Source organism: Chionomys nivalis, chromosome 2, assembly GCF_950005125.1.
Source record: "Chionomys nivalis chromosome 2, mChiNiv1.1, whole genome shotgun sequence".
Classification (NCBI taxonomy): Eukaryota; Metazoa; Chordata; class Mammalia; order Rodentia; family Cricetidae; genus Chionomys; species Chionomys nivalis.
The window spans coordinates 77,297,965-77,322,143 of NC_080087.1; the positions used below are offsets into that span (position 1 = coordinate 77,297,965).

The 24,179-nt window shown below is 50.1% G+C and overlaps 2 protein-coding genes across 2 annotated transcripts in view; one reads left to right on the top strand and one right to left on the bottom strand.

Moving 5' to 3' along the window:
* Positions 1–101: 101 nt before the first annotated feature.
* Six5 (SIX homeobox 5) lies at positions 102–4,276 on the top strand. Its single transcript, XM_057761780.1, has 3 exons — positions 102–1,386; positions 2,138–2,946; positions 3,082–4,276. Exons 1-3 carry the CDS (start codon positions 608–610, stop codon positions 3,669–3,671), a joined length of 2,178 nt encoding a protein of 725 aa, XP_057617763.1. The 5' UTR covers positions 102–607; the 3' UTR covers positions 3,672–4,276.
* A 612-nt stretch (positions 4,277–4,888) lies between these two features.
* Meiosin (meiosis initiator) overlaps positions 4,889–24,179 on the bottom strand; it is a 19,399-nt gene continuing 108 nt past the window's right edge. Inside the window, 13 exon segments of the mRNA XM_057763347.1 lie at positions 4,889–5,057; positions 5,892–5,981; positions 6,518–6,753; positions 6,823–6,966; positions 7,715–7,785; positions 8,089–8,244; positions 8,684–8,781; positions 9,429–9,534; positions 10,695–10,931; positions 11,596–11,681; positions 11,683–11,719; positions 12,802–12,901; positions 19,327–19,417. Of these exon segments, the coding sequence (XP_057619330.1) occupies positions 4,889–5,057; positions 5,892–5,981; positions 6,518–6,753; positions 6,823–6,966; positions 7,715–7,785; positions 8,089–8,244; positions 8,684–8,781; positions 9,429–9,534; positions 10,695–10,931; positions 11,596–11,681; positions 11,683–11,719; positions 12,802–12,901; positions 19,327–19,417 (1,621 nt within the window).

A 24,179-nucleotide genomic window follows, 5' to 3' on the forward strand; every position in this document is an offset into this window, starting at 1 on the left:
GCTGTGACCCAGCTGTGCTACTCAAGCTTGGAAAAGTAGGGGGCTGGGCCAGCAGGGCGCCCACTGCCATCCTCCCACCGCGCCTGCGCAAGCCACGCGCATCCGCTCCTAAGACCGACGCTTCAGAAAAGTTGCTGAAAACTTTCTAGCGCTTTTCTCCCGCCCCTCCTCCCTGCCAGATCCGCCCCCTCCCCGCGGGGCCGGGAATTCCGAGGGGCGGAGCGGGGCGCGGAGATAGGGAGAGGGCCTTCTAGGGACCCGGGAGATCGAAGCGGCTTCGCGCCTTTAACCTTGCTGGTCGGCCCACTACCTTCTCCGTTGCCCTGATGGGGAAACTGAGGCCCTGAGCCAGAGGCACACGCAGGGGAAGGCCGAAAGCGCGGCCAGAGGCGCAGGGAAAACAAAGAATTCCGACAGCCGGGGAGGGGGGCGGACACACAGACACAGGGACAGACCCGAGTGCAGAGCTGAGTCTAGCCTTTGGGTCGGGAGAGGGCCAGAAGACCGCGAGTGGACGGGGGAGGCGAGGACGACTGAGCGGGGGAGGGGGCTGGGGAAGCCCGCAGGAGGCGGCAGAGGAGGGAGGAACTTCCCAAAGTTGCCAAACATGGCTACCTCGCCTGCCGAGCCGAGCGCGGGGCCGGCAGCCGGGGGGGAGGCAGCGGCTGCGACCGAGGAAGAGGAGGAGGAAGCGCGCCAGCTTCTGCAGACTCTGCAGGAGGCCGAGGGGGAGGCGGCGGCGGCCGGGGCGGGCGAGGCGGCGGCGGCAGATTCCGGGTCCCCGGGCGCCCCGGCGTCTCCCACCGAGACCGCGGCCGAGGAGCCCACGGGCCTCCGCTTCTCGCCCGAGCAGGTGGCGTGTGTGTGCGAGGCGCTGCTGCAGGCTGGCCACGCCGGCCGCTTGAGCCGCTTCCTGGGCGCGCTGCCCCCGGCCGAGCGCCTACGTGGCAGCGATCCGGTGCTGCGCGCGCGGGCCCTAGTGGCCTTTCAGCGGGGTGAATACGCCGAGCTTTACCGGCTCCTAGAGAGCCGCCCTTTCCCCGCCGCCCACCACGCCTTCCTGCAGGACCTCTACCTGCGCGCGCGCTACCACGAGGCCGAGCGGGCCCGAGGCCGTGCCCTGGGCGCGGTGGACAAATACCGGCTGCGCAAGAAGTTCCCTCTGCCCAAGACCATCTGGGACGGCGAGGAGACTGTCTACTGCTTCAAGGAGCGCTCGCGCGCGGCGCTCAAGGCCTGCTACCGCGGCAACCGCTATCCCACGCCAGACGAGAAGCGCCGCCTGGCCACGCTCACCGGCCTCTCGCTCACACAGGTCAGCAACTGGTTCAAGAACCGGCGACAGCGCGACCGAACTGGGACCGGCGGCGGAGCGCCCTGCAAAAGGTGAGGGGACCGGCCTTCCTCGGTTCCCGCTGGAGTCTGCGCGCCTGACCCTTAGTACCCCTCGGCGTTGGCGAGCGCACGGGCTGAGCGCAGAGAGATCAGGCACACCCTGGGTTCTCTGGGCATCACTGCCCCAGGGGGCTGAGGTTCTGGCCGCTGTTTCTAGGTTGGGGCTACAGTTCAGGGAGCAGTGAGAAAAGGGAGGAGGGTCCCCTAGAGGGGTGATGGTAAGGGTAAGGAGGCCTTTGTCTAAGGCTCCTAGGGCGAGGACCTCTGCAACTTGGTGACCATTACTTACACCCACCCCCACGCCCCCTCCGGCCCAAACAGCGTGGTCTGTTGCCTGCCTTTGTTGTGAAACGTGAACCTTCTCCGGCTCCGGTTTCCCTTGTAACCCAAGCCCTTCTCCTCCCACCCCAGCGCCAGGCCTCTAGCTCTGGTCTCTGACGCCCCAGGGGAGGGAAGGGGGAAGAACTGGAGTTAAGGCTGCTGCCTCGCTCTGCTGCCACGCGCCTGCTGACCCAGGGGACTTGGGGCGGACTGGGTGCTCGGCTGCAAGCCAAAGGAATAGGGAAAGCTTCCCTCCGGCTTTACATTCCCGCCATGCTGTCAACCCCAGCAGGGTTTACGGAGACTCTGGGGTCTGTGCGGGTCTTCTGAAGGGCTCAAAGAGTTAACAGGAGTTTGGGTTGCCTCTGCCTCTAGGGCAATGCAGCCTTCAGACCTGAGACTTAACCCTTTTTCCTGCCAGTGAGTCCGATGGGAACCCCACTACTGAGGATGAGTCCGAGTCCAGCCGAAGTCCGGAGGACCTGGAGAGGAGTGTGGCCCCCGTGGCTGCTGAGGCCCCCATCCAGAATTCTATCTTCCTAGCGGGGGCCACCCCTCCTGCGACGTGCCCCGCCTCCTCCTCTATCCTAGTGAATGGCAGTTTCCTGGCAGCCAGCAGCCCCCCAGCAGTGCTCCTCAATGGCAGCCCAGTGATCATCAATAGCTTGGCTCTAGGAGAGGCTTCCAGCCTGGGGCCACTGCTGCTCACAGGAGGCGGGGGCGCGCCGCCACCACAACCCAGCCCCCAGGGAGCCAGTGAGGCTAAGACTTCCCTGGTCCTGGACCCTCAGACAGGAGAGGTTAGATTGGAAGAGGCTTCGTCTGAGGCTCCTGAGACCAAAGGGGTTCAGGGAGCTGTTCCTGGGGCAGCTGGAGAGGAAGTCCCAGGGACCCTGCCCCAAGTAGTCCCTGGTCCCCCACCCACCTCCACCTTCTCTCTGACCCCAGGAGCTGTGTCCTCTGTGACTGCTCCGCAGGTTGTACCACTCTCCCCCTCTTCTGGGTACCCAACAGGCCTGAGCCCCACCTCCCCACTGCTGAACTTGCCTCAAGTGGTACCCACTTCCCAGGTGGTGACCCTGCCTCAGGCTGTGGGGCCACTCCAGCTGTTGGCAGCTGGGCCAGGCAGCCCTGTGAAGGTGGCAGCTCCAGCGGGGCCTGGCAATGTGCACCTGATAAACTCTGGTGTGGGAGTGACTGCACTGCAACTTCCCTCAGCCGCCACCCCAGGTACCCTCCTGTTTTCCTCGGGCCTGCTGGGCTGGGGGAGCCCGTGTCCTGCTTCTGGTACATCTCTTGGGGTTAAACCTACTGGTTGCTCTGCCTGCTCTCCAGCATCTTGCCCTCCATCTCTTCTCTCCACAGGAAACTTCCTCCTGGCCAACCCTGTGTCTGGCAGCCCCATTGTCACTGGTGTAGCTGTGCAGCAGGGCAAGATCATCCTTACTGCTACCTTTCCCACCAGCATGCTTGTTTCCCAAGTCCTGCCACCTGCCCCCAGCCTAGCCCTGCCCCTGAAGCAAGAGCCAGCCATCACAGTGCCTGAAGGGGCCCTCCCAGTGACCCCCAGCCCCACCCTCCCTGAGGGTCATACTCTGGGGCCAATCTCTACTCAGCCACTGCCACCTGCTCCTGCTGTCCCCTCTGCCACCAGCCTGCCTTTCTCCCCGGACTCCTCTGGCCTGCTGCCTAGCTTCCCAGCACCCCTGCCTGAGGGTCTGATGTTGTCACCTGCAGCTGTGCCAGTCTGGCCAGCAGGGCTGGAACTGAGCACAGGGGTGGAGGGGCTGGGGACACAGGCCACCCACACTGTGCTGAGATTGCCAGACCCTGACTCCCAGGGGCTGCTCCTGGGGACCACAGCAGGGACTGAGGTTGATGAGGGGCTAGAAGCTGAGGCCAAGGTCCTGACCCAGTTGCAGTCAGTGCCTGTGGAGGAGCCCTTGGAACTGTGATTGCTTGGACTTTTCACCTCTCCTGACAATGGTGCTCAAGGTGCTAGGACAGAAGGAGGAACCCTCAGTAAAGTGGCTGCGGTCTGAAGGTCCCACACTACAACCTTCCACGCTGGACGAGCTGCAAGCCCTGGAGAAGCCAGAGGAACCACCCCAGTCAGGGCACTGTCCCTTTCCTGATGGGAAGTCTTTTGTTACAGACCTCTTTGCCTGGGGCTCTAGGGGTCCTGACTAGGGCTTTGTCCTCTACTTGGTACTAGCTGAGGAAGGCCCTGCTAAGTGGCTGGTTTCCAGCCAGCACCCTCACCATAACACTATTAATAGGCCCACGGATACCTAGTGCTCCCAGAACTGCCTGAATCCCAGGGATGGGAGACCAGGGTGTGACCCAGAGAGCCCTTCTGCTGAGGAGGGTCTGATGGGTGCATGGGACCCTTCCCCTAATTCCCTTGACTTGAGCCCCAGGATCCAGTCCCAGACCAAAGATTTCCCCCTGCCCACTGGGGCAACCCTGGCCTCTTTGTCTAGTTTGTATCGTAAATCTTTATTTTTCTAAGACATGTTATGCCTCCATTTCAATTAAAGTCAAGTTAACAGACAACAGAGCCATTGGGGTAAGGGTCACCTGCCAAACAACCAGCCCAAGAAAGAACTAGACAACACGAAGCCTGAGGTTGTGGCTTGCTCTTTTTGTTTGGGTTCTTTTTGAGATGGGGTCATGTTCTATAGTCCAGGCTGGCCTCAAATCCCATCTTTCTGCCTCAACCTCCTGAATGTTGGAATTATAGACATGGGTCATCACATTCCAAGCCTGGATTTTCAAGGTAAAGGAGTTGAGTTCATACCTGTGGAACTCAAATTTCAGAAGCAAAGGGATTCTGAATACAGCATTGCTTCTCCCCTGCTCTTAAGAAGGGATCCACTTCATTTTAGGACAGCTAGAGTAGGGAAGCGTGCAATGAGAACAAATGGGGCTGAAGTAGGGTTGATTCTGAGAGCTGCATTTCATCTGGGCACCCATCCTTTAAGAACAGGTGGGAAAGGCTGCACACAAGGCAGAGCACAAAGCCTTGGGTCAGTAAATAACTTCCTCTCTGGTGCTGGGGGTGGGTGGCTGGGCAGGGGACCCTCAGCAGTGGCAGCTGAGACCCAAAGGAAACAAACATTGGGGGACCTGGGAGCTAAGCAGATGGCAGTCCCAGCAGGGGCTGCCCCTCTCACTGGCAGTGAGGGGAGGGCAGTGAAGCCAGGGCCAAAGGCACTTGGATCCTATCTGCCAGCAGCTGGTAGAAGAGCTTAGGGGTCTCCCCATCGTCGTCCTCACTGCTGGAGCTCTCCCGCTTCACAATGCGGTTGTGCTGGCGGCTGAACCTGCGTGCCTTAGTGCTGGGGACAGATGGAGGTTCCTCATTCTTGGCTCCTTGGTTCCTGCACAGCCCTCTGCCCCCAGCACTGACCAAACCTAGGTTTCAGGGAGCCAGAATACTCTTTGGTCCCATGGGGCCAATCTGTCTTTGGGGTGCCAGGTTCTGACACCTAAATTGGACTCTGCTGGGTGCTCTTCACAAAAAGGATTTTGACTAGTTTGGAAATGGGCAAGAGGGAGCCCTTGAAGTTGGTGGAAGGGATAGAATTGGGGAAGGATGGCTAAGGCAAAAGAGAAAAGGCCAAGTGACAGGAAAATAACTAAGATGCTCTATGTGGCAAAGCTTAAATGGGAGGCAGCATGTCCAAGAACAGCAAAGTTCATTCTCTTTCCAGCTGCAGGTGACACTCCACCTGTCACCTCCCAGGTCATAAAACGTGTGACCCAGGGGCCTGGAGATAATCCGTGAATAAGCACTTGCTCTGGGCCGTGAGTTTGAGTTGCCAGTATCCACATAAAGAGCTGAACCAAAAGCTTGCTGTCCAGGCATCCTGACTGTAAAGGCCAGTTCCCCATTAAATGGGAGGCTTTACCTCAAGGCAACAAGGCAAAAAGCAAGAGAAAGACACCTGATATCCTGTTCTGGCCTCTGCATTGCATGTGCATACGTGCACATACCACACACGCATGTGCATGCAGCACACATATACAAAGAAAAGGAATCTGTGTTTCACAAGTCCTCAGCCCAGGAAAGCCCCAACCTGTTAGTAAAGTCGCGAGGCTCTGAGTGAGGGATGAGAGTCACAGGTTAGGGCCCTTGGTTCCCCCCACACCCTCTGGAAGGTACTTCTCACCAGTATGGTCTCCTTTCCTCCAGAGTCATCTCTCGCCACAGTTGAGCCAGGTCCTTAGTGGCAGCTGTGGATGCAGTCCCAGGACAGGCTCTGGGACAGGAAGGAGGAGGTCACAATGGTCCTTGGCCATCATTCCTCTCCCACCAGCCTTCCAGTGTCCCATTTCACCTTCTGAAGACATAGATTTCCCCAAAAGCAAATGACCTGTAGCCACCACTTCACAGGCTCTCCCTACCACCCACAAACCCGTTCTTCCAGCAAAGCTCAGCCACCAGTGACAGGTCCAGGACTGGCACCTGATCTAAGTCAACCCCAAGAATGTTTAGAGATGACACTTCTAGGGCATCCGGCAGGACTGAGCCTGAACCTCCTGAGGACAACCTGCTACCAGTGTGGCCCAGCATGTTGGAGATGACAGCTCAGGAGAGAGGGACAGGACTGATTCAGCCCACAACCAACTGGAGGCAGTTTTCTTGATGGTGACAGAAGCCAATTAATTTCCTTTTCTCTGATGTCTCAAGTTTGAGCTTGGGTCTGCTGCATGGCAGTGGGGCCACATGGTTTTAGGGTACACATGGGGATGGTAACCTCTTTATACCATTAAAAACCCAGGTGCCTTCACCCACCGGATGTAATGCTTCCGGTTCATCCTGCAGAACATGATGAAGCCATTAACACACTTTTTCTTCACCTGGCCAGGGCAGGCCTTTCCGCTGTCCTTGAGCTTCCCAGAGCCCTGGCTTGCTTGGACCTTCTTGGTCTTCTTGCCAGCTACTGGCAGGCCAGAAGACTGTCGGGTAGGTGTCCATGTGTAGTCTCTGTCCTCGTCACTGGGGGTCTGTAAGCCCACAGGGTTGGCCTGCTGCAGGACAGAAGACTGAGCAAGGGAGAAGACCCCTGTCCTCCCTGGGTTGATGGCCACCCCTCTCACCTCCTGTCCCCACAGGGACTCAGTGTCTGTGGACTCCGAACTGGAGCTGCAGCTAGACAGCACCTTGGTGTTCTTACTCAGCGACAGGTAGCAGTGGTCCAGTGAGACTGAGGACTGGCAGTTAGGTGGGGCTGTGGGTGTGTCCTGGACCTGATGAGGAAAACACTGACTATGGGATTCACAGAGCATCTGAAACAGTGCAGGTGAAACACCCTTGTCTGTATCCACACCCCTGGAAACTCAGGAACCTCAACTCAAAGGTCTCAAGCAGGGCCTCATGACATCAATTCACACATGAGGAAACAGACTAGAACAGGGACATAGGATGTCTCAGCTAGAGGACACAGGTGTCCCCTCCCACCTGCATGGCCTCAGCACCAGTCCGTACTGACTGATTCTCCCTCCCTCCTGCTCCCTCCTGTGCTGAACTGGAGGAGAAAACAAAACTGGGTGACACCAGGGGAGTTTTTCTTCGTGAACTCCAGAACATGAGGCCTGTGATGAGACTACCCACCGGAGTAAACTCCATGCTCGAAGAATTAAGGTTTATTTGGCCATAAAAATTAGTACACTGCTGTAATCCAATCTCTCTGAAGGTTGAGGCAGGAGGATTGATTTTGAGGCCAGTCTAGGATCCAAGAGCCCCCTGTGTCATGCACAGGGACACATTAAACAAGCACATACTAAACATTGTGGCTCCTCCATGAGTGGTAAACCCCTGAAGGTGAGAGAAGTGTCCTGTCCCCACCCTGCTTGGGGAGTAGCTGTGATCTTTAGCAGGCCTCTCTCAGGCTCCTCATGGGCAGTGGTAAGCTCAAAGGAGGATGATGAGGACAGACTTGGTAATTCTTGGAAGGATGGAAGTGTGGGATGCTCATTAAGGGAGTCAAACCAGAAAGATGGAACTTACCTTCTCTTGGGGGTCCTCCAGTTCACAGGCAGCAGGCAAAGACTCCAAGAGACCTGTGAGCAGAGAACTAGCGGGACTAGGCACCTTTCTCACAGCACCCCTGGCTATCCCCAGTCCCCTTCTCTGATTTTTCTCCCCTTTGGGATTTCCTAGCCCATGTCCAAGTCTCACTCACAGGCCAGCTGTGAGTGTGGCAATTTTCTGGAGCCTCCCCTTCACTACGTGGCCTAGTGGACCCTATGTTGGAGGAACTATGGACCCTTCAAGGCCCTCTGAGAATCCACTGGGCCCAGCTCAGACCCAAGTACTTGGTGGACAGGTGTCCCTATCTTTTATGAATGAATGAAGCAGCCCACCTTCAGTCAGAAAGTAGGTCTCGTCCTCCAAGACATGATCTGGCAGGATTTTGCTTGGGGAGCTGAAGAGGGAAGAGCTGAGTCCTAAGATCTCACTCAGGTAGTTCGTCACATGCCAGGTATGGCTCTGGGAAGACTCCGAGGCCAGTGGGCTTCCTGAAAGGATCATGGCACTCAGGAGTGTGGTCAACCCCCAGTGTAGCAGCAGGTTTTGAGGGGATCGTGTCAGACACTGGGGAAAGAAGACTACCATTCAGAGTCGTGGAGGTAGAGGAAATTAAGAGGCACATTGCCTGGCAATACATCAACAAAAAAGGAAAGATCATTGTTACCGTGTGTCAAAGCCAGCAGTCTGATTGCAGTAACCCACAGCTCTGTTTAAAAGGTTCTATAGTGGCTGGCTCATGAAAATAGGGATTGATTAGCAAAGTCTGGCATAGCAATCAGGGGGCAGAGTGATAATAAGCATAGTATGTTTGCCATCCCTGTGCCTAGCAGATCCCCAACCTTTTTCCTGCTTTTCTCTGCCATAGAAACCCTCTGGAGAGGAAGGTTCAGAAGGCTCACAGCCTACAAGAAAAGGAGTTGTAATCACCATTGGGGCTGTCTTCTGAGGTCCACGCAGGAAGCCAAGGGTCAGTGTCTGGGGTTTCTTTGTGTGTCTCACTGGAAGTACACAAGAATAGCTTCTGCCTGTGAGAGTTGGAGTCATAGGAAGACACATAGCCCCGGGATGAGCTCAGCTGTGACTGCGGAGCTCACATGGGCCATTCCATGCAACCCCAGGGGATTTAATCAGTCTTTAGGGAAAATGAGTTGGTAAGTAGACACTGACACAGAGGGGACCCCACGGAGGAAGTGTTCCAGGTAAGACCAGAGGGCACATCGGAAAGGGTAGTTTCCCAGGTAAATCAGAGAGGCAGATGCTCCAAGTAGAGGGACCAGAGCAGGAAACTCAGAGCAGATGGTGTGAAGACTGGAGAACATTTGTGCTGCTCAGTGGAAGGCTCATGGTAAAGTCAAGAGAGGGCTGACATGGCGAGAGAGGTCACATTCTCCAATGCCAAGGAAGAGGTTTGGGCTATACCTTGGATCAGCCCCACTGATACAGTCACGGTCTGTAGTAGAGAAGCCCTCAATGGATGAGAATAGGCTGGGAGGGGGAAAGAGGCAAGAAGATCAACAGGTGACAATCCAGACCTTCATGGGAGTCTGCACCAGCCAGCACACAACTGGACCTAAGGTGCCATTTAGGGGACTCTGGCAGAGAATTGTAAATCAATCTCTTACACTCCACAGATACCTCAGCCCCAGCCACTGACACCCCAGGGTTTCCTTACCTGAGATAGGGCTCTGCTTTGGTGAGGAAACAGGACCTCTGATCTCTGCTCTGAGCCTTGATGTCAGTGTCAAGCTCACCATCCTGGGTCCCTGCACCATAATCACCTGGAGGAGGGGTGTCAGAATAAGGTGACTATGGCTGTATATGGGCTAGATTCCAAGGCCCCAAGACGGGGAGAAAGAAAGGGACCAGACTCTGCCAACAGTCTTCTTCCTCCTGTACCCAAACAAGAGCCCAAGTCATCACAGCACTTACTCACACCTCTGTCTATCAAAAGCTGCACTGACGATCATCAGATCCTTAACATGGAATAACAATGCCATGACAACAGGGATGGCCACAAGTGTGGCTGACCCTGACCCACCCCTGCACATCTTTTACTGAAGTACAACACAGTAGACCCCAATGGGCTGTCCCAGTCACTGCTACATGAATGTCTAGCCCAAGTCATATAGCTGGCAGGAAGGTGATGCAGCTCTGGGACCAAGGCATTCTATCACCTCAGAAATTTTTTTTTTTTTTTTTTTTTTTTTTTTTTTTTTGGTTTTTCGAGACAGGGTTTCTCTGTGGCTTTGGAGCCTGTTCTGGAACTAGCTCTTGTAGACCAGGCTGGTCTCGAACTCACAGAGATCCACCTGCCTCTGCCTCCCAAGTGCTGGGATTAAAGGCGTGCGCCACCATCGCCCGGCTCACCTCAGAAATTCTGGGGGCCCAGGAAATGTGGGTGATTCTATCACTGGACTGAGAATTTTGTCACTACTGTGTCACAAGCACCAACAGTTATGGCCTGGCCTAGAGGAGGTACATGAACAATAGGGAGCATGATGGAGAACTGGGCACTCTGCGGCCTCAGAGCTAGTGCAAGGCCAAGGCTTGCATTCCTGTCGCTCTTCTGTCCTTTTTAGGGAATTCCACCCCTGCTCCCCTCTGGTACAGTGGCAGGGTCAAGTGACAGTCTGGCTTGCCCAGTAGGCATATGCTCCCCCATCCCCAGGCTTGAGACCTGAAGCTTACACACAGGGTGACCTGATCCTGCCCCTCCCTTATAGTCCCCTACACAAGAAAGGAAAGCTGTGGGTGAAGCCCCATGACAAGAGACGCAGTGTCATCCCACTCGATGATGTATGCCTTGTTGCTAGGACTGTTCAGGAGAAAATCTGTGAAGAAGCACACAAATACACATGTACATGTACACACACAGTGCGGGGCAGAGAAGAACACATGCAAATAAAACAGTAAGTTCCTGCTGAGGAAAGGCACCAACTTATGATGTCATAGGCAACAATATTCTGAGCCATGTCCAAGTACACCAGCTGGGCCCCTCCTCCATCACTTTCTGACAGGGATAGTGGAGATGTGGGGTGGGTGCCAGGGCTGAAGTCTCTTGGGTAGGTGGCACCTTCCCTGTTTTCTTCTTTCTGACCTGGGTACGCAGTGACCAAATTTTCAGGCTGATTCAAAGCCAGAGAGCGGCGAGGCTTCTGGGGCCAGGTTGGATGCTCTGAGAGAATAGAGACAGAGTCAGGGGGCTTGGTGAGGATACTAGGATGCCTCAGAATTTGGCCCAAGGAGAGAACTCTTCTGTTCTGGACTGTCACATTTCAGAGCACTGCCTGGCTTGGCCACTTACCAGCACCCCAGGTGTGCCCAGCTCCTCAAGTAGAGCTTACTGAGCCAACTCAGTCTATGTAACTCTGAGCTCTAACAGCATGATGCATAGTCAGTGTGATATTCCACACCCCAAAGACACCAGCTTTCTGGGTGTATGGTACACACTTAGGAAGTTTCTAAGTACCTCAAGTAATTCCAATGTGCAGCCATGGATCTTCCTACAACTCTGTCTCCCCTATTTCCTAGTTCAAGGACAGTAAATGAAACAGCAGCATCCTCTTTGGGCCTTGCCAGTGCTTCTGATATAAGCACAGCTTGGCAATGTCTGCCCAGGCTTTTCTGTAACTTTGAGAGGGCATGAACTGGTAACTGTCCCAGTGAGGAAGAAATGAAGGTCCAGAGGAAAGCATGCCACCCTAGACCTCAGCACCCCCTAGGAAGGTCTGGGAGTCTACTCGGGCACAGACTGGCAAGGCCTAGCTCAGTGTGTCCCTACAGGAGGAAACTATGCTACATCAGCAGCTCCCTGTCCTGCCTCCAGAGACCACATGTACCTGACACTCAGGTGAACTTCTTCTTTCGAGGTCTGGAGCAGGTGCCCCAAAGGTGTGACTTCTGATAGCTGGAGGGAGTGGAGTGTCTGCTGGGTTGGGCCGTCAGATGGGTTCCGACCCAGCCCTGGGAGTGGAGAAGGGGGCAGATCAGAGCCCACTCTTCATCCTGGACATCGTTTTCCTCCCAGACAAGGCTTTCCAACCCTGGAGGTGGGAAGGTTTTCAGACAGGGTTTACAAATAAGGAAACTGAGGTCTATGGCTGCACAGCCATGAGGTCAAACACAGGGACATAGGTGTGTCATCCCAGCATTTGGGAGGCTGAGGCAGAAGGGTTACTGCAAGTTCAAAGTCAGTCTGGGCTATACAGAAAGACTGTCTCAATAACAAAACAACAAAGAAGAAGATGGGGAGGAGGAGAAAGAAAAATAAAAACAAAAGTAAATTAATCTGAGCAGGATTTTTTCTGGTTCAGTCTTCTAATATTTCTCATCTCTACCCCTCTGCTCTGCCCTACAGACCTCTTCCCCCTGCTCTGGCCTTTGTGCCCCCAGCCTCTTCTTCCTGCCCAAGTATTTCACACCAGCCACTGTACAGTGCTGGGTAGCTGTATGCTGTAACCACCATGTTGTTTTTCTGTTTTAATACATTTGATTCCCATAGCACACACAGGAGGGAAGTGCTGGGGGGCTCCCAATTTACAGATTGTAGGACTGAAGCCCAGAGAGGCTATGGTCATGGCAGAGTCTGAATCAGGATCTGGCTTGGAAAAGACATGCATCAACCCGCTCAGCGCTGTATCTTCTCCAGCCACATCTCCTGCCTGTCCCTAAACATTCTATGGTTCCTCACGCCCATATGCTCTTTTGTCAGAGTGGTTCTGCAATTTGGCAGGGTGCTGTCCTTGAAGGCCAAGCTCTCCGGCTTCCTTCTCCAAACTCCAAAACACAGGGTCCATGTTTTGCTTTGTTTCCTTGAGACTGGGTCTTGCTCTGTAGGCTACACTGGACTGGAACTCACTATGTGGCCTAGGCTGGCCTCTGGATGCTGGAGTAACAAGTGTGAGCCATCACATGAGGCTCTCCTGCAGCACCTTGCTTACCTCTCTGCTGTAGACACCTTCCTCAGGAAGGAGAAGACGGCCGATCAGTTTCCCTGACAGCCAGGAAAGTATGTTGGAGGTGGAACTGCTTACCCACAAATCCACCTTTGCCATCGCTGTTGTGGAGCTTGAGCAAAGCCTGGACCACATCAATGCATCTCTGGAGGTAGTGGATGTAGTGCAGGACACGCAGCAGGATCTCCTTCTGCACAGAGACAGGGTGGAGAGTGGGGCACATTGCCCACCTGACCTCTTGACTCCATAAGAGGCAGAGGTAGCAAGATTGTGAGTTGGAAGCCAGTCTAGGGTGCAATCTGTAAGGCCCTGACTTCAGGGCCCAGAACAGTGTGAGACTCCTGGGAACAGAGACAGGAAGTACCTCACAGCCTACCCTCCACACATACCCTAGTAGGCTTATTGGCAGAGACTCACCTATTCTGCTGTCTAGCCCCTACCTTGTCCTAGAGAGCCAGCTGAAGACTGAGGCTGAACACTAATGGGGTTTGGAAACCTAAGGAGGCAGAGCTGGAATCTGACCAGGGCAGCCTGCCTCCTGGTCCCAGTTACTGGCATATACTCCTCAGCTTCTTGCCCCAGGCCTTTTGCTCATACTTACCTCCTGGTCTGGGCCCCCTCTTCTTCCCTCTTCTCCCCACAAGCCCCCTCACCTGCCTGCTCCTCCTCTGAACTTCAGCATGGCCCCCTTCTCTTCTGACCATCTGGCCTAGGCAGGGTCAACTTCCCACATTCCAGTGCTTTGTAATAGCCTGGACATGGCTTTCTGCTTTCTGTCGCCACGTTCTTCTCTCCCTTTGACCTTGAGCTAGCTGAGGCAAGACTTTAGCTAACTTATTTATTTATTTATTTATTTATTTTTTTTTTGGTTTTTCGAGACAGGGTTTCTCTGTGGTTTTGGAGCCTGTCCTGGAACTAGCTCTTGTAGACCAGGCTGGTCTCGAACTCACAGAGATCCGCCTGCCTCTGCCTCCCGAGTGCTGGGATTAAAGGCGTGCGCCACCACCGCCCGGCTAGCTAACTTATTTTTTTTTTAATATTTATTTATTTATTATGTATACAATGTTCTGTCTGTGTGTATGCCTACAGGCCAGAAGAGGGCACCAGACCTCATTACAGATGGTTGTGAGCCACCATGTGGTTGCTGGGAATTGAACTCAGGACCTTTGGAAGAGCAGGCAATGCTCTTAACCGCTGAGCCATCTCTCCAGCCCTAGCTAACTTATTTTTATATTGCAAAGGCAGATATGGAGAGGTGGCTCATCCAGGGGCTTTTAAAGAAGTAGATTTCTCACAGCAATCAGCAGGGTGCTTCTGGCCAGTGGGCAGACACCACTTGCCTCACCAATGCCACTAAATACCTCCTGAACTGCTGAGGAAGACACAAAACTAAACACCAATATAAAAATCATCATCCAAACATGCTGGAACACTCCTGTAATCCCAGTACTCAGAAAGCTGAGGCAGGAGGACTGTATATTCCAGGACAATACAGGCTAGACCACAGCAAGACCACATAGAAACAGAGATAAGAAGAAGACTGAAAGAGAGAATACCTCCTGCCACCCACCCTTCCAGACACATGCACACCACACACACACTCTCTCTCACATGATTTTTCTTAGTCAATGTTTGAATGAGATTGTCTTCAAGGGAGTCTCAAGGGACTGAAAAAGAAAAGTGCACTCAGGAGGTAGATCTCTGAGTTTGAGCCCAGCCTGGTATATAGAACAAGTCCCAGAACAGCCAAGGCTAAACAGTGAAACCCTATCTCAAAACAAAACAAAAAGGCCCCCGCCGGAAAAAAAAAAAAAAGAAATAAAGGAAAGGAAAAGAAAGAGAATCAAGCTGTGAGCGGAGCACTGAGCAGGTGTCTCTCTTAGACTGGCACTGAAGTCTTTGTAGCTGTGAAGGGCTGTACACACATGCTCCATGCAAAGGTGGTTAGGCTCCATCCCTGATTTCAAAATAGAAGGCTGTTTCTGTTTTTCTGTTTTGTTTATGGAGAAAGTCTCACTGTGTACCCCAGGCTGGCCTCAAACTCGTGATCCTCCTGCTTAGCCTCCAAGTGTTGGAATTACAGACATGGGCTCCATACCCAGCTAGAAGGCTCAGTTTTGGTGCTTTAGTAACATGACCGGGCAGCGACAACTAGAAGGTGGAACTTCAGAGACCATTTCAAGCTATAATAGGTCTTAAAGCTGTCACAATAGAGAAGTCACCCAACAAACATCTATAGAACACTAGTGACTGAATGACTGAAGGCTTTTAAAATGATGTATTCTCATCCATTCTCGTTCTCCTCCCCCCCACCTCTCTCTCTTACCTCCTTGCCCCTTGGGTATTTCTAGGCAATCTGTTCCTTTAGGAATTTCTTTATTTTTAATTAAACACATAGGTTTTTGTTGCTGTTGTTGTGTTGTTCTGTTTTTTTAAAAAAAAAAAAAAACAGGATCTCACTATGTAACTCTGACTGTCTATGTAGACCAGGCTAGCCTTGAACCCACAGCGATCTACTTGCTTCTACCTTTGAGTGCTGGGATTAAAGGTGTGTGCCACCATACCTGGCCTTCTTCATGATTTCTTTCTTTCTTTTTTTTTTTTTAAGATTTATTTATTTATTATGTATATAGTGTTCTGTCTGTCTGTATGCTTGCTGGCCGGAAGAGGGCAGATGGCTGTGAGCCACCATGCGGTTGCTGGAAATTGAACTCAGGACCTCTGGAAGAGCAGTTAGTGCTCTTTACCTCTGAGTCATCTCTCCAGCCCTCTTCATGATTTCTTAAACCAAAGGGTGAGCATGTCTAGGGGCTAGAGAGTTGGTTCAGCAGTTAAGAGTATTTGCTGCTCTAGTAGAGGACCTGGGTTTGTTTTCCAACACTGATATGGGGGCTCACAACTCTCTGTAGCTCTTATGCCGACTGATCTGACAGCATCTCCTGACCTTCACAGGTGCCAGGAACACACGTGGTGTACACACATGCATTCAGTCAAAACATTCATACATATAAAATAGAATAAATAGAAATAAGAAAGGTTTTTCTTTAAGTGAGCATATTACCAGGTGTGGAAGCCCACACCTTTAATCCTAGCACTCAGGAGGCAAAGATAGATAGATCTCTGAGTTTGAGGACAGCCTGGTCTACAAAGGGAGTTCCAGGACAGCTAGGGCTACACAAAGAATCCCTGTTCCAACAGCTCCGTCCCCCAAAAAAGTGAGCATGTCCATACATCTCTCACAGCCTTGGTAGGTGTGGTGGCATAGGCCTATAATCACAACACCAGAAGCTGAGGATTGCTATTAGTTTGAGGCCACTCTGGGCTATAAAGCAAGTACCAAGCCAAGTAGGACTACATAGTAAGACCTTGTCTCAAACTGTAAAAAGAAGGTAAGCCTGTGAGATGGCTTAGCAGGGAAAGGCACCTGCCTGACATCCTGCATTCGGTCCCTCCAGTCCAAAGGAGAGAACTGACTCCCACAATTGTGTCATGACACTTGCACCAAATAAATAACTTAAAACTTTAAAGATGGGGGCATATTTAAGATATTCAACATTTGATGTCTGAGACCAGGAATTCACAGTAAACTGGGAACAACAGTGATCAATCAATATCTGCTCTAGGTTGGATGCTAGGAGTAGAGTCATCCTTTGGAGTCTTTGCCCTGGATTGGAAAGTCAGTGGCCCAGAGAGTGGGGGGGGGGGCAGGGGTCCTGAGCAGAGGAGAGGATACAGGGTAGAGAAGTCAGCTGAATGGGCTGGTGAGGGCAAACCAATGAGTCAGAGGGTGAAAGTACTTGGTGTACAGGCCTGATGAGCTGAGCTCCATCCCCAGATTCCACTGTGAAGGAGAGAACTGACTCCCAAAAATTGTTCTTTGGCCTCTGTAAACATGCCAAGACATGCTTCCCCCTTTCTCTCTCACACACACATTAATGATTTTTTTTTAAACAGAAAGTAGGCCAGGCATGGTAGTGCATATCTTTAATCCCAGCAGTCAGGAAGCAGAAGTAAATGAATCTCTGAATTCAAGACCAACCTGGTCTACAAGAGAGTTCCAGGTCATCCAGGGACACACAGAGAAACCCTATCTTGGGCCAGAGAGATGGCTCAGAGGTTAAGAGCATTGCCTGCTCTTCCAAAGGTCCTGAGTTCAAATCCCAGCAACCACATGGTGGCTCACAACCATCTGTAATGGGGTCTAGTGCTCTCTTCTGGCCTGCAGGCATACACACAGACAGAATATTGTATACTAAATAAATAAATATTTTTTAAAAAAAGAAACCCTGTCTTGAAAAACCAAAAATAAATAAATAAATACATTAATAAAACAAAACAGAGAGAAGTAGAAGGAAACTAGGCCTGATGATACAGGCTCATAATCCTAGCCACCCAGGAGGAAGACACAAAGGATTCCAAGTTAAGGCCAGCCAAGATGACAGAGTGAGCTCAAGGTCAGGCTAGCAGCTTAGTAAGATCTTGTCTCAGGAATAAGTATAGTTCAGTGGAGAGTATTTATGTAGTGTGCACAAGGCCCTAGTTCTAATGGATCATCAGATAAAAGCTCTAGCTGATCTTCTGGAGGGCTCAGGTTTGACTCCAAGCACCCAAGGGTGGCTCAGAACCACCTCCAGGGGTCCAACACCTTCTGTTACTGTCACACATGCAGGGAGAACACCCGTGCACATAAAAAATTAAAATAATTTAAAGATTAAAAAAAAGTAGACAGCCCTAGAGATAATTCCAAAGGAGATGACCATCTTGTACATTATAAAATGCTAGACTCATTCCTTGAGGGCAAGAACTGTGTCTGTCTCTTCCCTGGTTTCCCAGAAACCTGTGATAGTACCTATACATAGCAAATATGCATTTGCTTGAGGACATAGAAAAATCCCCCCATAGTCACATCCTAGTTCCATGCCTGTGAGTAATAGGCTGCCTTATAGGGCAAGGGGACTTTACAGATGTCATTGAGTTAAGGATCTGGAGATGGAGAGATTACTTGAGATTACCCACGTGAGTCTGGTGCAGTCATGAGGATCTTTGTAAGAGGGAGGCAGGAGGGTCAAAGGTGGGGAGACCATATGAGAACAAAGAAGCCCTGAAGAGACTTTGTTGATAGTTTGCAAGCAGTGTGAGGCCTCTGCAAGTTGCCAAAGGAAAAGAAATGAATTCTCCCGAGTCTGTCTCTCTCTCTCTCTCTCTCTCTCTCTCTCAACCCAGGGCCTTCTGTGTCCAAGGCAAGCCTCTACCACTGAGCTACCCTCCCCAGTCCTCTATTTTACATTTGTATTTTGAAACAAGGTCTCACTAAGCAGTCCATGCTGTTTTGAACTCACTCTGTAGCCCAGACAGGCCTTGAGAACTTGCAGTTCTCTTGCCTCAGCCTCCCAGGTGCCAGAATGAAAGGCATGTATAACTAGGCCACACTTTTTATCTTCCCTGTGCACTTTACCCCCACCCTCAAGGATGAAATCTAGAACCTTGCACAAGACAGACAAGAACTCTGTTGCTAAACTACAGGTCTTTCAGTACTGTTTAGGAACAGAACTTATATTTCCTTTGTTTTCCGAGACAGAGTTTCAGTCCTTAAACTCACTCTAATAGACCAGGTTGCCCTTAAACTCCCAGAGATCGCCTGTCTCTGCCTACTGAGTGCTGGGATTTAAACCCTGTGCCGCCAGGGCTGGCTTACTCTTTCCTTTTTTTTAACTGAGAACCTGGGGCTGAGAGAGACTGAGTCTCAGACAGCAGCTGTGAGACCTAGAAGGCTCCTGCTCTGCTGTGTGACCTCTGCTTCTACTTTTCCTCTCCTAGTTCCCTTTCCTCTTTCTCTGTGTATGTGCATGTTCATGTGGGTGCCAGTGTCCACATGCATGTAGAGGTCAGAGGTCATTTTCAGTGTCATTCCTCAGAGACTATCCACTGTCGGGTTTTTCATTTTTTTTCTTTCTTTTCTTTTTTTTCTTTCTTTTTTTTTTTTTTTAGTTTTTCGAGACAGGGTTTCTCTGTAGCTTTGGAGCCTGTCCTGGAACTAGCTCTTGTAGACCAGGCTGGCCTCGAACTCCCAGAGATCCTCCTGCCTCTGCCTCCCGAGTGCTGGGATTAAAGGTGTGCGCCACCACCGCCCGGCTCTTTCTTATTTTTTTTTTAATTTTTTTTTAATTTTGGAAACAGGGTCTCTCAATGTGACCTGGGTCACTGGCAGATTAGTCTAGGTTGGTTGACCAATACAAGCATGCACTAAGACACCTCATGATGCATGGCTTTCTGTGGGTTCTGGGACTGGCGCTAAGGTTCTCATGCTTGAGTAATGAGTGCTGACTGTGCTGTCTCCAGCCCCTACTCCACCTACCTCACCTCTTATCCTGAAAGAATCCCGCAGGGCTGGGGGTATAGCTCAGTGGTACAGAACTTCCTGACCTTGGGCAAGGAACTGGCTTAAGAAAAAAATCCTGGTGGGATCATGAACTCCCAGAAATTCCTGCTCAGAGCTAGACCACCCCGTTTCAAGTCCGTCACTGAGAGAGCCTGCATGGATTTCCCAAGAGAGGCCCGCACTTATTGCTCAGACATCCTTCCTCCCTCCTGCCTCGTCTCCTTTAGTCCCCACACCTTGGTATGCTTCTTGTTTCTGATCGTCATGGTCACAGGGATCAGCAGGGCCAGTTCTCGAAGCTTGTTTGTGTGGTTCTTCTTATCCTTCCTGTTTGGGGATGAGAGCCAGTTTTGGTTAAGACGTCTAAAATTAAACCTAGTGTTTGGAGACAAGGTAATGTGATCATATTGCCTCAGCCTCTCAAGTGCTAACATTCCAGGCATGAGCCACCACATCTAGCTTTAAAGGTTTGCCATCTGCCCCCAAATCTGGTCTAATACCAAGGCTACATGAGACCTTGTCTCAATAAACAAACAAATAAATAAATACCCCCCCCAAAAAAAACCCTAAAGAATTAGCAGTAATACAGGAGATAGTGATGCATGCTTTTAATCCCAGTACTTGGGAGGCAGAGGCAGGCGGATCTCTGTGAGTTTGAGGCCAGCCTGTTTTACAAAGTGAGTTCCAGGCCAGTCAGAGCTACATAGAGAAACCCTGTCTCAAAAAACCAACTACATCTTTTTCATCCATTCATTCAGTAATTAGTTAGTGAGCATCCACTCTGTGGCAGAAATTGTGAGGACACGGCAAGAGTATAAAGAGCAAATACATCTTCTGGAGCTGAGGGTATAGCTGGAGGTAAGGACCTCAACCACAGTCACACAAACATAAAACAGCAACTCGGATCAGAATGAGGGGTTCACTACAAATGAAAATGTGGGGTTACTTGCTTAATAATTAAGATCTTCAAGATTAAGAAAGCAGTCGGGCGGTGGTGGCGCACACCTTTAATCCCAGCACTCGGGAGGCAGAGGCAGGCGGATCTCTGGGAGTTCGAGGCCAGCCTGGTCTACAAGAGCTAGTTCCAGGAACCAAAAAAAAAAAAAAAAAAAAAGAAACTATGGAGAAACCCTGTCTCGAAAAAAAAAAAAAGATTAAGAAAGCAAATCATTAAACTCATCATTTAGGTCTTTTTATTCTATGTGTGTGTGTTAGTTTTGGAGACGGGTCTCTCAGTAAACCTGAAACTCACAGAAATAGTTAGGCTGCCTGGCCTAATCTCAAAGCCCTAGCTCTATCTCCCCTGCACTTGTTTGTATTTGTGGGTGCTAGAGGTCTGATCTCATATCCTTAACCTTGCATGCCAAGCACTGTACTAATCCAGCCACCCAGCACCCAATTGTTGGACATTTTAAACACTAGGCCCTGTGTGAATGACTGCACAAGTCAAACATCCATCAAGGCTGGCTCTGATGGCAGGTAAAGGAGAAGTGCTGTTTGGTTGTGAATGTTGTGATAGCAGGCTTTGACCTACAAAATAAGGGGCTTGTGACCTAGAACTCCAGACTAACCAGTGAGGTCTTTTCCTTTGGAACTAAATCTGGCGAGAACCTAGTCTAGAGGATGAAAGCAGGTGAGAAGAAACAGAAAATACTCCAGACAGAAGAAACATATGCAAAGGTCCTGTGGCATAAAGGAGTAGGGGGAACACAAGAAAAATAAAACCCAAGCACTGGAGCTCAACAAGCAAAAGGGACAAGGCTGGAGGAAGCATCTTGGGTGAAACAGAGACCTGTAGAATTACAGTACAAAGGAGTTTTATCTCCATTCTAAGATCTATGAAAAACACTTAAAGGGCTTCCCGCAGTAGACAGCACCCTTAGTTCACTTCTTCAAATGTTGATGAACACAGAGACCACACACACTAGTCATCTGAATTGAGGAATGAAGAAGAAAATATCGGGACTGCAAAGATGGCTCAGAGGTTAAGAGCACTGCCTGCTCTTCCAAAGCAACCACATGGTGACTCACAACCATCTGTAATGAGATCTGGTGCCCTCTTCTGGCCTGCAGACATACATGCAGGCAGAACACTGTATACATAATAATAATAAAAAAAAAAACAGGCCGGGCGGTGGTGGCGCACGCCTTTAATCCCAGCACTCGGGAGGCAGAGGCAGGCGGATCTCTGTGAGTTCGAGACCAGCCTGGTCTACAGAGCTAGTTCCAGGACAGGCTCCAAAGCCACAGAGAAACCCTGTCTCAAAAAAACCAAAAAAAAAAAAAAAAAAAAAACCAAACCTTTAAAAACAAAAGATTAATTTAAAAGAAGAAGAAGAAGAAAATATCATAAATGGTTTCCAAGTGACCTCTTCACTGATTGCCATTTTGAGGTGTGCTGTTCTTGGGCACATTGTGCTACCTAGGATGGCCTCAAATTTCTGGGCTCACATGACCTTCTGCCTTGGCCTCCTCGGTAGCTGAGACGAGTAGTGTGTTCAGGGTTTTCATTATTATCTTAGCCAAACCAGATTTTATTATTTTCTTTCTTTCTTTCTTTCTTTCTTTCTTTCTTTCTTTCTTCTTTTCTTTTCGAGACAGGGTCTGTTATAGATAGCTTAGGTTGGCTTTGAGTTTCTCTATGTAGTGAAAGGTGGCCTTGAACTACCATTACTTCTTCCTTTTTTTCCTTTGAGAAAGGGTTTCTCTGTGTAATCCCAGTTATCCTAGAACTTGCTCTGTAGATCAAGCTGTAAGACCTGGAACTCACAGAAATCTGCCTGCTTCTGCCTCCTGAGTGCTGGGATTAAAGGCATGCACACCACTACCCAGAGGACTTTATTTTGAAAGAAAAATTGGTGTTTGATCAGCACACATAAACCCCTGGTTCAATTCTCAATACTGAAAACAAAAGATAAATATAATAAGTAATTCCACCAAATCGTCAATTGCTGGTCCTGTTATTTACCTATTTATGCATGTGTGCAATACCTGAGTGTGTAAATCCAATGTCTTCCTGAGTCACTCCTCACTTATGTTTTCACACAGTCTCACTGGTGTAGCTGGACTGGCTGGTCAGTAAGGCCTGTAAGAACCATCCTGTCTCTCCCTCCCCCGTGCTGAGATTATAGGCATGTGCTGCTGCACGTCTTCTCCATGTGGGTCCAGGAGATCAGAATCACATCCTCACACTTTGCATGGCAAGCACTTTGTCCACTGAGCCATCTTTCTGATTTTATTTATTTACTTGCAAGGTTTGCACCTGTAATCCCAGCACTTGAGAGTGTATGGCAGGAGGACTCTAATGAATTTAAGACCAACCTAGGATAGAACTACAGCTTGTCTAAAAAAAAAAAAAAAAAAACTGAAAAAAAGGGTACAATCATTTCTCAGAATGTGTTAAGGGTAAGGGATAGTAGATGATGAGACACAAAGATTATTGAATGACTTGTTGATAATTGCTGTTTTTGCTTCACCAATATCCCATTCCCCTTCCCTGAAAATAGTACCTCAATTGTCCTTTGGGAAGCCTCTCTACTCTCTGTTCAAGTTTTCCAGAGAAACTGACCCTATTTTCCCCTTTAAAAAGGAGCACAGAACCAAGGTATATCTAAGAAGTTAGCATAATGGACTCAATAAATCTTGAAAAGAGCCTCTTTGGGATGATCCAGCAGGCAGGATATGGATTGGGCAGCTAGGAGTCATCTTGCCCTCCCCTAAGGAGAGTCTGCTTGATAAGAAAGATAGAGCCAAGGCAAGCAGAGCCCTATCAACACCATTCAACCCTTGTCTGGGACTAGCCATGCCCTGGTGCCCCTAAATTTTTGTTTACATGATCCAGCAAATACCCTTTTATACCTTAGCTAGTTTTCTACCCACTGCAACCAAGAGTCTTTTATTTTTTTTAAAAAAAATATTTATTTATTTATTATGTATACAGCATTCCTTCCATGTATGTATGCAGGCCAGAAGAGGGCACCAGACCCCATTACAGATGGTTGTGAGCCACAATATGGTTGCTAGGAATTGAACTCAGAACCTTTGGAAGAACAGTCAGTGCTCTTAACTTCTGAGCCATCTCTCTAGCCCAAGTCTTTTATTGTAAAGATTCCCTCATCTAGAAAGGGGGCAACAAGAATCTGAACTGTTGATTACTAAGGTTCCAGGAAGCTAAGCTACAGAATACATGATTCATTTTCTTCATGGTGCTCCTTCTGAGCAGTACCTACTACACAGAGGACCAGAGCAAGGAGGTGCTTAACTGTGAGGTGCTTAATAAACAAATGAGGGTTGAATTGGCATCCATTAAGGGGAAGACAGTACAGGGAAAGATGAACTTCGACTGCCTTTAATTTGTCCAGACTGGATGGTTGGAGAGGAATCCAATCCAACTCTCAATCTGCTATATGAATCCCCTTTTCAAATTCCTACAGCTCAGTGGTAAAGGGTTGCCTATCACGTACGTGGTCCTGAAGGCTGTTTCAGTATTTCCTCTCACCCCACAACACCCAAAAGATTCCTAACATTTCATAAGTGTTTTACAGGTGGATGAATAACCAAAAAATTAGAGGGGCTGGAGAGATGGCTCAGCAATTAACAGCACTTGCTGCTCTTACAGAGACTCCAGGTTGCAATCCCAGCACTCACAAAGTGGCTCACAGCACTTGTAATGCCAGGTCTAGGGTGATCTGGTGCCTTCTCCTGGCCCCCACAGGCAGTGCATGCACAAAACAAAAAAATTAAAAAAGAAAGAAAAGAGGGTCAGAATGGGAGCTGTGGATATAGTATAGTGATTTAAAAAAAAAATTCCTTAGTACCTCACACCACAAGGTCCTGGATTCATACCCAGTACTGGAAAAACAAACAAACAAACAAACAAACAAACAAACAAACAAACAAACAAACAGAAAAACCCAAGAACATCAATGCCTGAAATCAACTTAGAACCCTCTCTGGGAAATGGCGGGAATATTCGCCTCTGTCTCTTTGTCAAGGTTGCTGTAATGGTTAGTAGATACAATTAAAGGGCTAAACAAACAATCTGGAAACAGTGTTTAGTAGCATTGTTTTGTTACTATTATTCTATTCA

Coding starts and splice junctions, on each gene's coding strand:
- Six5 (XM_057761780.1), top strand. CDS start 608: ATGGCTACCTCGCCTGCCGAGCCGAGCGCGGGGCCGGCAGCCGGGGGG. Junction 1,387..2,137: donor GGCGGAGCGCCCTGCAAAAG/GTGAGGGGACCG, acceptor TTTTCCTGCCAG/TGAGTCCGATGGGAACCCCA. Junction 2,947..3,081: donor TCCCTCAGCCGCCACCCCAG/GTACCCTCCTGT, acceptor TTCTCTCCACAG/GAAACTTCCTCCTGGCCAAC.